At 34.4% G+C, this 13,598-nt stretch overlaps 1 protein-coding gene across 2 annotated transcripts; it reads left to right on the top strand.

The window, feature by feature from the left end:
• The first annotated feature begins 3,003 nt into the window (after nucleotides 1-3,003).
• LOC123882083 (topless-related protein 2) lies at nucleotides 3,004-11,778 on the top strand. 2 transcript variants are annotated; one of them, XM_045930876.1, is made up of 25 exons: nucleotides 3,004-3,564; nucleotides 3,662-3,841; nucleotides 4,130-4,243; nucleotides 4,331-4,489; nucleotides 4,595-4,772; nucleotides 4,877-5,006; nucleotides 5,445-5,554; nucleotides 6,571-6,709; nucleotides 6,804-6,913; nucleotides 7,219-7,288; nucleotides 7,372-7,445; nucleotides 7,547-7,642; nucleotides 7,725-7,817; nucleotides 8,075-8,202; nucleotides 8,326-8,560; nucleotides 8,639-8,797; nucleotides 8,885-8,980; nucleotides 9,202-9,354; nucleotides 9,456-9,566; nucleotides 9,752-9,928; nucleotides 10,027-10,155; nucleotides 10,232-10,327; nucleotides 10,501-10,683; nucleotides 10,948-11,114; nucleotides 11,364-11,778. In XM_045930876.1, exons 1-25 carry the CDS (start codon nucleotides 3,485-3,487, stop codon nucleotides 11,560-11,562), a joined length of 3,366 nt encoding a protein of 1,121 aa, XP_045786832.1. In that variant the 5' UTR covers nucleotides 3,004-3,484; the 3' UTR covers nucleotides 11,563-11,778. The 2 variants fall into 2 exon arrangements, with proteins under 2 accessions (XP_045786832.1, XP_045786831.1); XM_045930875.1 differs by having other exon boundaries at nucleotides 3,070-3,564; nucleotides 8,326-8,797.
• Nucleotides 11,779-13,598: the final 1,820 nt, after the last annotated feature.

Genomic DNA, 13,598 nt, shown 5'->3' with positions numbered 1-13,598 from the left:
AAACATATAATACACTATAGAAAATTTCTGTCACTAATACTATTATAAGCGAGAGATCATTTTATAGGTTCAACGATAAATTATAATGTATCTGATCTATATTATAGGTCAAATATATCTATTTATCAATAAATATAAAAAGTTGTTTTTTGCTTATAATAATTACTAGAGAAAGTATTTTGTTAAAAAAATAGCATTATATTACTCTTTGAAGTTTTTTTTTTAAAGGAATATTACTCTTTGAAGTTATTTCACCCACGTTTTGTTTTTCCCAATAGGCCTTGGCAATGGTGCGAGGCATTTAAAACTCACTTCCAAAACAGTGGAAAACGCAGGGTCGCGGGGTTAATATGTTATTTTTGAAGTTTCATTGTTATAATTGAAAATACATCTTTCAACCAATCAATTTTAGACAAGCCGGATGGGTCAAGCAGCCCATTTTGTTGAAGTGGGTAACGAAGTCGGCACCTACTAGCATTATTTTTATAAAATAAGCCACTAGGTTTGGTCTAGTTGTGGGGAGTTTGGGTAGTACGCTATAGATCCTGAGTTCGATTCTCAGTTCATTGTAAACAAAAAAAGGTCATATATATATATATATATATATATATATATATATATATATATATATATATATAGAGTCAGGATCCGTTGACACCAACTAGTTTGACACCAAATGTTACACCTCTCAATAACGTTTTAACCGATATAAATTTTATAAAATCCACCGTTGGATTGAAAGTTTACATCATATAGATCATTTGTGTAAAATTTCAGACAAATCCAAAATCATTTGATATGCTATTGAGACAGATAAAGATTAACGGCATTTAAAAAAATACAAAAACCGTTAATTTTGATGTATCTCAATAACATATCAAATGATTTTGGATTTATTTGAAATTTTACACAAATGATCTATATGATGTAAACTTTCAATCCAACGGTGGATTTTATAAAATTTATATCGGTTAAAACGTTATTGAGAGGTGTAACATTTGGTGTCAAACTAGTTGGTGTCAACGAATCCTGACTCATATATATATATATATATATATATATGAGTCAGGATCCGTTGACACCAGGTGTCAAACTTTAATTTGACACCAAATCTCAACCGTCTATTTTTTCTAATCAAAGGCTAATAATAATTTTCTATATTAACTCATGTGTGTATCTATTTATGAGATTCCTTATTTCATGGTCTCATAAAAATTTGATTTGTTGTTAAAAAAGGAATGATTTGTTGTTATTCAATCTTCCCAACATTACTATTCGCGTGTTTTCATTCATCTATCTCGTGCTCTCTTTTCTTATGAAGTTGATCCACCTCTCAAACCCATCAACAAAAATAGAAGATGGTCTTTATGTTCTTCAACCCATGAAAACTTCTTTGCACAACAACCACTCTTTCATTCATACCCAAAAAGAAAAAATAATTATTGATTTTTGTGTACACCGATAACCGACTACCAATTCAATTTCATTAAAAGGGTTATGTAACAAAAAATATTCATTAAAAGGGTTTTCTATATTAATACCATAAATACTGTCAAAAAAAATAAAAATTAATACCATAAAATTGTACCATGATTGATGATCATATATGCATTTGCTTTCAATGATATATAAACTATATGTTCAATTGATTCCAAAACTCAATTTGCACACCATCTGCAATCGATTTCATAAATTTTAGATAAATTTTAAACCTATATTTATCTACAATTAACCAAAGGGAAATGAAAATGCAAGAAGAATAGTAATGCTGGGAAAGATTGAATAACAACAAATCAATTTTTTTAGAACAAACCAATTTTTTTGGTAGAACAACAAATCATTTTTTTTTGGTACACAACAAATCAAATTTTTATGAGACCAAAAAATAAGGAATTTCCTAAATAGATACACACATGAGTTAATATAGGAAATTATTATTAGCCTTTGATTTAAAAAGTTAGACGGTTGAGATTTGGTGTCAAATTAAAGTTTGACACCTGGTGTCAACGGATCCCAACTATATATATATATATATATATATATATATATATATATATATATATATATATATATATGAGTCAGGATCCGTTGACACCAACTAGTTTGACACCAAATGTTACACCTCTCAATAACGTTTTAACCGATATAAATTTTATAAAATCCACCGTTGGATTGAAAGTTTACATCATATAGATCATTTGTGTAAAATTTCAGACAAATCCAAAATCATTTGATATGCTATTGAGACACATAAAGATTAACGGCATTTAAAAAAATACAAAAACCGTTAATTTTGATGTATCTCAATAACATATCAAATGATTTTGGATTTATTTGAAATTTTACACAAATGATCTATATGATGTAAACTTTCAATCCAACGGTGGATTTTATAAAATTTATATCGGTTAAAACGTTATTGAGAGGTGTAACATTTGGTGTCAAACTAGTTGCTGTCAACGGATCCTGACTCATATATATATATATATATATATATATATACACTACAATTACTACAATATTAATAAAATTTATCTCTATTATAATATTGATAATTATATAAGATAAGCATGTCAAATTAACACCCACTTTAGAAAAAAAATTAATACTATAAAAAATTTACAATATGAGAATGTAATGGTTGAAAAATCAAAATCCACAAATTCTAAAAATTAATTTTAACATTTGATATCTTAATTGTCATAAGACACATATTAACATTTGATTCTCCATTTTTAAAACTATTTTTTTTAGTTACGGTAATTTAATTCAAGAGGATATAAATCACAAAACAAATCTTATTTTCATTTTTTTTAGGCAAAACAAATCTCAGCAAAAGTTAGAAAAAAGAAAAAAATAAAAACATTGCGAAAGTACAAAAAGACGTGACGTAACATCATGTTTCTCACGCGTCTGAATCTCAGTACCAACGTGTCGATCTTGCCTTCTCCCAAAGCAATAATCACACTAACCTATCACAGCTAAATATAAGTACGTTCACTTATCACTGATAAGTCGGTGTAAACAACTGTTTAACAAAGACCCTGCAAAACGCATCGAGAAAAGCGAGAAACCAAGTCATACATTACACTCTTTCTCTCTCTTTTGTTTGTTTTTCTGTTTTATAAATACTTTATCTTTTATCTCTTCTTCTTATATTATTATTACATCAACAACAACTGTTCTATACTTTCTGTTTTCAAAACACAAACAAACATCGACCATGGAACCCCAAAACCAAACCCTAGAAACCGTTTCTTTCTTTTTCGTATATTAAATTAAACAAACAAACATCCAGCGAATACGACACCGTTTTGCTCTCTCTCTTGCAGAGAACAAACCGGAAACAGAACAATTCTTGTTCTTAATTCTTGTTAAAATCAATTTTCGGTCAATTTCTTACCCTAATTTGAAAATCTTCATATTTCTCAGTTTTCATAATCTACCATTCTGCTGTGGATCATCACTGTTTTGGGGGGTAAAAATGACATCTTTGAGCAGGGAATTGGTGTTTTTGATTCTTCAATTTCTTGATGAAGAGAAATTTAAAGAAACTGTTCACAAGTAAGATATTTTCTTTTGTTGTGATTTTAGTTGATTATTTTGTAATTGTGTATTGTGTGTGATAATTATGTTAAATTTGAAATGTGGTTGTTTTAAGGTTGGAGCAAGAATCTGGTTTTCTGTTCAATATGAAATATTTCGAAGAAAAAGCACTGGCTGGAGAGTGGGATGAAATTGAGAAGTATCTTTCTGGGTTTATAAAAGTTGATGATAATAGATACTCAATGAAAACTTTTTTTGAGATTAGGAAACAGAAGTATCTTGAAGCCCTCGACAGGTAGTAATTGTTTTATTTTTAAATCATAAATGGTCTATTAATTGTTATTGTTCCGGTACACCTAAATGTCCCACATCGATCGGGAATTGAGGCTAAGGGTAGTTTATATACAACATCCACCCTCCTCAATCCACTAAGGTGAGGTACCTTTTACAAAGGACAGGACCGTGACCGAGGGTTCACACTTGGCCCAAAACGGACAAACCTCGAAATGTGGTGTGGCGTACTTGAGGGTGGAATGAAATAGTTATCTGTTTCTGTTGCTTATTTGTTCTTGTTTGTGATCAGGAATGACAGAGTGAAGGCTGTTGATATATTGGTGAATGACTTAAAAGTTTTTTCAGCATTTAATGAAGAATTATTCAAAGAAATTACTCAGCTTTTAACTCTCGACAACTTCAGGTACTTAGTGTGGTTTTTTCTGAGTTGTGAAATCCGAGAAGTGTATTTTAGGATTTTTTAAAACATGGGTTTATCCATTAAATGCAGGGAAAATGAACAGTTGTCAAAGTATGGCGATACCAAATCGGCTCGAAACATAATGCTTGTAGAGCTTAAGAAACTGATAGAAGCTAATCCCCTCTTTAGAGATAAGCTTGTATTCCCTTCGTTGAAGGCGTCGCGGTTACGAACACTGATTAATCAAAGGTAAGGTTGCTGGTTTTGTTCAACTTTTACTTCTGATGGGACAGAATATACAATGATCATGCAATTCACTTACTATTTTAACTCTCATTCATGTTCGTTATTCAGTTTGAATTGGCAACACCAGCTGTGCAAGAACCCAAGGCCAAATCCAGACATAAAAACTCTATTCACTGACCATACTTGTTCACCGTCAAACGGAGCGCGTGCACCAACTCCTGTCAATCTTCCTGTCACAGCTGTGGCAAAGCCTCCATCTTATGTTCCGCTTGGAGTACATGCCGGAGTAAGGCCTTTTTTTGTTTAGTTTTCTAAAAATTCAGCCCTGACACTGTTAGATATCTAATAGTTATCTTGGGACAATTTGTTTTGTCATTTATGTGTTTGCAGCCATTTCAACCAGCCCCGACAGCTGCTAATGTTAATGCTTTAGCGGGATGGATGGTGAACCCAAATCCTTCTTCATCAATTCAACCACCTGCACTTGTTGCTTCGTCAATGCCTGGTCCCCCACATCAAGGTATGGTAGTTTTGTTGTCACGCACTCTAGTTCTATAGCTGGGGAAAAATCAACCATATTAAGGAAAGCTTTGAGAGTTTATGAGATAAATTTATGCATGTATTCTACATTTACGTTCTAGTGTAAAATGTTCTGTTTTTTAGGCTTTGTAGGGTGCACGTGTGAGAGGGGATAATTTGCCCAATAGGTTTTCAGTTATATCCATAACATATATATGTTTGTTAAACATTATTCATTTGTCAGGAGTTGTAAATCTATCAAGTAATGCAGAAAGATAGTGTGCATACAGTCTCTCATTTAGCTTTTTTACCAGATTAATTTTATTTTGTAGTCCGACTATTGATGTTCTCGACTTTGTACACAATCGGACTATTATCTGTGAATGTTTGCTTTTGCCTCTGCATTTCCAACTTCACTTATCACTCAATTTTTTTGCAGTCCCTGTTTTGAAGCATCCGAGAGCACCTTCCAATAGTCTTGGAATGATGGATTATCAAAATGCCGATCCCGAGCAACTAATGAAACGTTTGCGGTCATCTATTGACGAGGTAATGGAAACAGTGTTCTAGCATGCTTTCTTTTCCATATAATTGCCTTGCCAATGCTATGGCTATAATGGCGACTACTTATAATCTATGCCATGGTTGTCAAGAGCGCGATGTAGATTGTGAGAACGTAAGATCTCACGTGTTTTCCCCCTCCACCGTGCCGGAGCGGTACAAAAATAGTTGAAGAGGCCGGATCTGCGAGCGCACATAGGAAGATCGTGAAACCGTGGGCACGGCGCTTTCCCCTCGTGCCACTCCCACATATTTTCGTCCCGGTTTTGCACATGCCATCCCGATTGAAATGATTTGACCCGTAACGCGACCCGTTTTTTTTTCAACGCAAAAACAGGGACACTGAGCGTACACTTTTTTTTGGGACTCGGTGCTTCCCAACCTGGCAAATTAGAATTGAATGCACAATTATTGTTATATTTCAATTTCAATATAAAATCATTACTTCCCAAACCAGTCGGTGGGTTTTAAATCAATAAAAACTGCTATAATCTATGTTTAGGTCAAACTGGTCTCATCTTTATGATTAAATCAATAATTTTTTATTTTTTTTAGGACACTTTTTAGATTCATCGAGCATCTGACGTATCTAGTCTATAATATGGGCTAAATACATTAGATTCTCGATGAATCTAAAGAGTAAAGTTTCTATTATATTTAGGACCGGAGGTCATATTTTTTTTCAGTTATCATTTCTATAATTTTGTCTATTTGGTGGGATCTTAAGATCCGTGTTACGATCCTACAATTTACGTTCTTTCTATACCCAACCGATCTTCGATTGGATCCCAAGTTTGACAACGATGGCTATGCCTATGCAGGTTACTTATCCAGCTCCATCCCAACAAGCCCCTTCGTTAATGCTATTTTTTTAGTTATTATTTCTATAATTTTGTATATTTGGTGGGATCTTAAGATCCGTGTTACGATCCTGCAATTTACGCTCTTTCTATACCCAACCGATCTTCGATTGGATATCGAGTTTGACAACCATGACTATGCAGGTTACTTATCCAGCTCCATCCCAACAAGCCCCTTCTTGGTCACTTGACGAGCTTCCTAGAACCGTGGTTTGTACCTTATATCAAGGATCAACAGTGACAAGCATGGATTTTCACCCTTCCCTTCATTCTTTACTTGCTGGTAGGTTGAAATTGACTGGTATATTCTTTTACACTCGTGCTATTAAGAAGTTTAGTAGTTATATATTGATTTTGGAATATCATTTCTGAAACAGTTGGTTGCGGAAATGGCGACTTCTCACTCTGGGAAGCAGGGCTGAGAGAGAGGCTGCTATCAAAACCTTTCAAAATAAAGGATATTTCTGCTTGTTCTGTGTTTTTTCAGGTATGTTATATATAACATTATTCAACTAATTGATTATAACAGATAGATGATTAATTGGTGAGGGGAGGGGGCAGGGAAAAAGAGAAATTTGTCAAGGAGTAATTTAAAAAGGGATATTTTTCCAAAGAATACTTACATGAAATAGTTTCCTTTAGACAATTGACATAAGGGGATACAATTGAATATTGCGGAATAAGGGTTATTTGCAGGATGCTAGTTTGTTTATTTTTTTGTAGAAATCTAAATCAATGTAGTAAGTGACAAAATTATCTCAAGCAAGTCATGTAACTCGAACTCTTGTGTAGGCTACAATTGTGAAGGATGCATCTATATCCGTCACTCGTGTATCATGGAGCCCCGATGGAAATCTTCTTGGTATGTGCTGTACAGCTGTAGGGAAACGTGGCTTAGTTTATTGCATTATACTGGTTTATAATACATTTCCCTTTCTTTTTCAGGGGTTGCGTTCACAAAACATTTGATTCATTTGTATGGTTATCATGGATCTAACGATCTAAGGCAGACTTTGGAGGCATGTTCAGATCACTCTCTAATATAAAGTTGTTGTGATTGTTACATGATGTCTTTTATTGTTTTTTGGTGACATTGGATGATGTTTTTACCTCATTACAGATTGATGCTCATGTCGGTGGTGTTAATGACTTGGCATTTTCTTATCCGAACAAACAACTTTGCATTGTAACTTGTGGGGATGATAAGCTAATTAAGGTCACAGAGAATTTTCCTAACTATAACATCTTTTTATCCTGATGAATGTATCCATCATTACTAAGTTTGAGAACCGTGACAGGTGTGGGATTTGAATGGACGGAAACTTTTTCATTTTGAAGGTCACGAAGCACCGGTTTATTCTGTTTGTCCCCACCAGAAGGAAAATATCCAGGTAAAAATCTGCACCCCCAAAGGTTGATTTTTTATTATTGATATAGGTAGATTGAGATTGGATGTGGCCATTCCACTACAGGATGATGCAAATTAATTTTATTACACAAACATTTTTCCTGTCGATTGTTGGTTACTTTAACACTTTTGTGTAATTATACTTCTGTCGTCAGTTTTGTAATGATGATCAGATGTAAGATGTTATTGTTTTCTTATATCAGTGAGTAGTTAATGGAAAAAATTATGACATGTATGCAGTTTATATTTTCTACTTCTCTCGATGGGAAAATCAAAGCCTGGCTGTATGATAACATAGGTTCCAGGGTTGACTATGATGCTCCTGGACAATGGTGCACTACAATACTCTATAGTGCTGATGGAAATAGGTAAGAAATGGATTAGAATATTACAAACTTCCTTACTTGATAATCTTGTTCATTTCTATATTCTTTCATTGTTCTCACTCATATAATGTTAGTATGATTTGTAACTGTTTTTTCATATTTTAGATTGTTTTCATGTGGGACAAGTAAGGAAGGAGATTCTTTCCTAGTTGAATGGAATGAAAGTGAAGGTGCATTAAAGAGAACATATTCTGGGTTTAGAAAGAAATCTAACGGCGTTGTGCAATTTGACACAACAAAGAACCGCATCTTGGCTGTTGGTGAAGATAACCAAATTAAGTTTTGGGATGTGGACAATATCAATATGGTGACAAGTATCGATGCTGATGGTGGTCTTCCTGTGAGTATTGCTTGTACTTTTTTATATTTTAGTGTATTTTGGAGTGAATTGTTTGACATAGTTGATGTCCTGCATCAGAGTCTCCCTCGTCTGAGGTTCAATAAGGAAGGCAATCTACTTGCTGTTACTACAGCAGATGGTGGTGTGAAAGTCCTTGCTGATACTGATGGCATGAAGTACTTAAGGTCCATTGAAGCTCGGTCTTACGAAGCATCTAAACCACAAGTGGAGACAAAGGTTTTTACCTTACCAAATATCATTTAATGGCTTTATGGCTTTATTGATGCCCAGAAATTGATTTGGTTAATATTATTGATGAATTAGGTGCCTGGATCTTCTATGATTGCAAATATCAATCAGCACATCAATAAAGTAGAACGTGTCGACAGAAGCTCTCCTGCTGCACCACTGCCTATCCCTGTATGCAGTTAACAATTAAAAGCCATATTTGCATTTATTTTTTAGATTTTAACTTTTTTGTCGATCAAACATGCATCTTTTTTGTTAGAATAAATCTAACATTACTAACTATGCATCTTTTTTCTTTGTTGAGTAAAGTTCTCTGTTCATAGTTTTCTGTTTCAATTCTGGTCTGTTTGACAATTATGCATGCAACTGACTTATTTTGTTATTCGCTCCAGAATGGAGTTGATTCTGTGGCCAGAGGCATAGAGAAGCAAATAAGTTTGGATGACATAGCTAATAAATCTAAAACTAGCGATCTGACAGAAATAGTTGATCCTGGTAATTGTCGGGTAGTTACTCTGCCAGAAACTACCGACCCTACCAACAAGGTATTCCCTATCCTTATTTTGTTGAAAAGGATGTTTAAGAGGTTGTATTCCTCTTATGTATAGTAACAATTTTTTAAGGCCAAAATTTCATACATGTCTAGGTTGTTCGTCTTCTTTACACCAATTCTGGATCAGGCCTTCTGGCTCTTGGTGCCAAAGGCATTCAGAAGCTTTGGAAATGGAGCCGTAATGATCAGAATCCCACTGGAAAGGTGAGATTGTATTTTTTTATACAAAGTGATTGTATGCTGAGAGCTACAAATACAGAAGTTGCTTGATTGTACCATATTATTGCATCTATATCTTGATATCCATTTAACTTCTGATGTGTGTGCGCGCACACCACACCATGCACTCATTTAAAAATTACTGATTTTAATTTCCGTGGGTTTTGAAGGCCACAACTACTGTTGTTCCCCAACATTGGCAACCACCCAGTGGTCTTCTCATGACTAATGATGTCCCAGACAATTCTGAAGAACCAGTTCCTTGCATTGCGCTCTCAAAGAATGATTCTTATGTCATGTCTGCATGCGGAGGAAAAATTTCACTCTTCAACATGATGACTTTTAAGGTAACTTGACAATTAAATGTTAATATAGTGTGTGGCATCCCTCATAGCTTCTATTAGCTGTTTCTCAATAATTATGCTAAATCATTGCCGAGTTTCAGGTAATGGCAACTTTTATGGCACCTCCCCCGTCTTCAACCTTTCTTGTATTTCATCCTCAAGACAATAATATCATTGCAATTGGAATGGAAGACGCAAGCATTCATTTTTACAATGTTAGGGTGGATGAGGTAATTAGTTAATCTGCCCTTTGAATTTGTAGTTGTTTCAAGAACCATATTGTGATGTGGCCCTCTCTACTTTTAGGTCAAACATAAATTGAAGGGTCACCAGAAGCGTATTACCGGTTTAGCTTTTTCAACTCACCTGAACATATTGGTTTCATCCTCTGCTGATGGTCAGGTATGTTTGAGCATGAATTCCATGACCATTTTGTCGCTTATATAATGTTTTATTTGGGTGTCAACGATTTCGTCAACTTCTAACTGTTATTATTGTTTTATCTTCAATCACCCATCTGCTGTACTATTTCATACTTCTTAATTGCAACCATTGTTTTTTTTCCCTTTTCATAGCTTTGCTTTTGGCGTATTGATACATGGGATAAGAAGAAAACGCTACCAATTCAATTGCCAGCTGGAAAAGCACCTGTTGGTGATACTCGAGTGTATTTCCATTCTGATCAAGTGCACTTATTGGTATGCCATGAATCACAGCTAGCATTATACGATGCTTCAAAAATGGAATTGGTTCGGCAGGTAAGCTGCTAAGCGATAACTAATAATGGAAAGAGCAAAGCCATTGTCACATTTTTTGATACACTTTCGCGATGCAAACTCTATTATTGGTGAATTCCTTAAAAATAGAGGTATTCTCGCTTTTTAGTGGTATATGAATTCACCTAATATAGTTTGTGAGAAAGAGTGTATCACGAACATTTGTCTCATATAAAACCTCTAAACACAACTCTATTTTTTATTCCTGGTGAATGCACTAGTAACTTCTTTTTGTTTCGATTCTAGTGGGTCCCACAAGAATCAACTACTTCCATTTCCTCTGCAACATATTCTTGCAACAGCCAACTAGTTTATGCTGCCTTCACTGATGGAAGTATTGGAGTATTTGATGCTGACAGCCTGAGACTAAGATGCCGTATAGCTTCGTCTGCTTACCAGTCATCGTCAAATAGGTATTCAAAATATTTCATTACGTGTTTTACTTTACGAAGTTAATATTACTAGCATGTGATAAACTTCCTCAAAAAAGACAACTATTTCGTTAGTGCTGCTTCAAGTTTTGCCTTGCTGGGCAATTTTTGGTTTCGGAAGTTTGCATCTTTTTATGCATGTTCAGCTGAGCCTACTGAGATTTAGCACACGTTTTTTTGCTTATTTCTTCAAGAATAATCCTTAACCTTGGTCTGGTTTGTCTTGTGCAGCCAAAATATATACCCATTTGTTATTGCAGCACACCCACAGGAACCAAATCAATTTGCCATTGGAATGTCAGATGGGTCTATTAAGGTCATAGAGCCCTTGGTGCCAAATGGGAGATGGGGAGTTTCAGCATCTGTTGATAATAGGACAACCTCGCCGTCAATTACTAACAACTCAAATTCTGAGCAGCACCAAAGATGATCCATATACATCAGTTTTAGTTAACATTTGTGTAAAATAATAGTAAACTGTTATGTTTTGGTTTAATGTTTCTTATGTGACTTGTGTTGGTAAGTATCTACAGATGGTTAGTTAAAGATACAACTTATGCACAAAAACCGCGCCTTATCTTTTCTGATAATGACGCTATTTCATGATCGCTTCATATATAATATAGATATTCATCGTTATTATCAATTGCATTTCTTTGATGCTGGTCAATTTCGCTATGAATTGTTGCTATTTATTGTCACTGGTATGAATATAATGCAGTTTCACACTTTTATGAATGGAAAATAATGAAAGTCATGCAAATATCATTAAGTGCATCCATGTATGATCCACTCCTTTTGGATTACAATGTGGAAATGCTCTAGGATTCCACATTGCGCTCTCTCTCTCTCTCTCTCTCTCACTCAAATTTGTGGAGTGATCAATGGGAAGCAAGTCAATTTCAAGCTCAGTCAAACAAAATTGTGGAAATATTTGTCTTGAAAATTGAGGACAGGACATGTAGAAAAACATCATGATTTTTTGTCACCAAAGTCTTTGTAGATTTTTGTGAGAATTGAGGTAGATAGATACATTGTATTTTTGTTTACATGTAGGCGACAGTGGTAGAACATTTCCCTCTCAATAATAAATTCTGGAAGACATTTGGAATTTGACCTCTCTCTATCTGTGACCTGAGCAGCACCACATATTTATGGTGCCATGTGGTCCTATCTATGAGTCTGGTATTTCTCTTTGTGAGTAATGCTAATCAATGGCATAGCTACCTGAAGATAAACCATATCTCTTTTGTAAAGCTAATTTTTGTCCACGTAACTATGTTGACCGCAACATTTGGAAAATTGTCAATTTATTTAGCCTAGCATATCATATTAGCATTATTACTCAGATTTTTCTTTGAATTTATTGCAACTTCATGTATATTTGTACATTTATTTAGTTTCTATAGTCACATAGTTAAGCTGAGAATCAAAGAATCCTTATCTTTACTCCTATATTCAATAAGTGGCACAGTTAAAATCCCTTTAAGTATGTGTGGTATATGAGTTCAATCTCTCATCGGTGGCGATGGAAGAACATTTATTAGGAGATGTCAACTTCTTAAATAAACCTTCATATCTCAAATGATTAGTCTATGACTTCTGGTAGGTCTCTTAAGTGGATCACCATAACTCAAATGATTAGTCTATAGCTTCTGGTAGGTTGTTTAAATGGATCACCATGCCTTGAATGATTAATCTATGGCTTCCCATAGGTGACTAGGATACCCTTGGCAAAAAAAAAAACTACTATTACTTTTACCAAATTCTTTGGTCCGTAATAAACAGAATATATGATGTGGTTTATCACTAGATAATAACAAAAAACATAACATTAAGAATGTTTGGCTGGGTATATATGTCCTAGTGGTTGAGAAGTAGTTTCTAGAATTGGCTTTGTGTATGATGTGGTTTATCACTATATTGGCAAAGAAGGAATTAGTCCCTAGCATGGCATGTGGTTTTTCCGGAGATAAAGTTGAGTTTGTAGTGTGTCTTTTGGTTTTTACTCCAAAAATAATTGGCACACATGCAAATAACAGTGACAGATAATGACTTGATTTAGGGTGTGGCTTTGTTTCTTCCATCTATAAGATTTGAAATGTCTTGTTTGTTTGGACTTCTTTATATTGGCCCCATAACAAATTTTACTCTCCCTCTAGTAGTGAGACTGTGAGAGCTCCTTACCCTCAGCTTTTTGTGTTCCCCACTTATCTTGGCACTTGGTAAAAATTATCTGCTCTAGCTCTTCAAACTTGAAAATTGGGACTAATGATAAGTGTTGGAATAATCAAGTGATTTGACTTAAATAGTAAATGAACAATCAACTTCATTATTTGTTTTGAAATGTTTTTCTTTCTCTCAGATGAAATGACAAATATCAGTGAAACTCGCACATAATTGTGGAGTTTCGGGTTTGAATTCGAGTGAAGGTATTTGGTCTAACAATATCGACATTTATCGGTT

This window comes from Trifolium pratense, linkage group LG4, assembly GCF_020283565.1.
Source record: "Trifolium pratense cultivar HEN17-A07 linkage group LG4, ARS_RC_1.1, whole genome shotgun sequence".
Taxonomy (NCBI): domain Eukaryota; kingdom Viridiplantae; phylum Streptophyta; class Magnoliopsida; order Fabales; family Fabaceae; genus Trifolium; species Trifolium pratense.
Note: the sequence above shows the minus strand (reverse complement) of the source record. Positions and strands in the feature narration are given on the sequence as shown.

Coding starts and splice junctions, on each gene's coding strand:
- LOC123882083 (XM_045930875.1), top strand. CDS start 3,485: ATGACATCTTTGAGCAGGGAATTGGTGTTTTTGATTCTTCAATTTCTT. Junction 10,684..10,947: donor AAATGGAATTGGTTCGGCAG/GTAAGCTGCTAA, acceptor TTTCGATTCTAG/TGGGTCCCACAAGAATCAAC. Junction 11,115..11,363: donor TACCAGTCATCGTCAAATAG/GTATTCAAAATA, acceptor TGTCTTGTGCAG/CCAAAATATATACCCATTTG.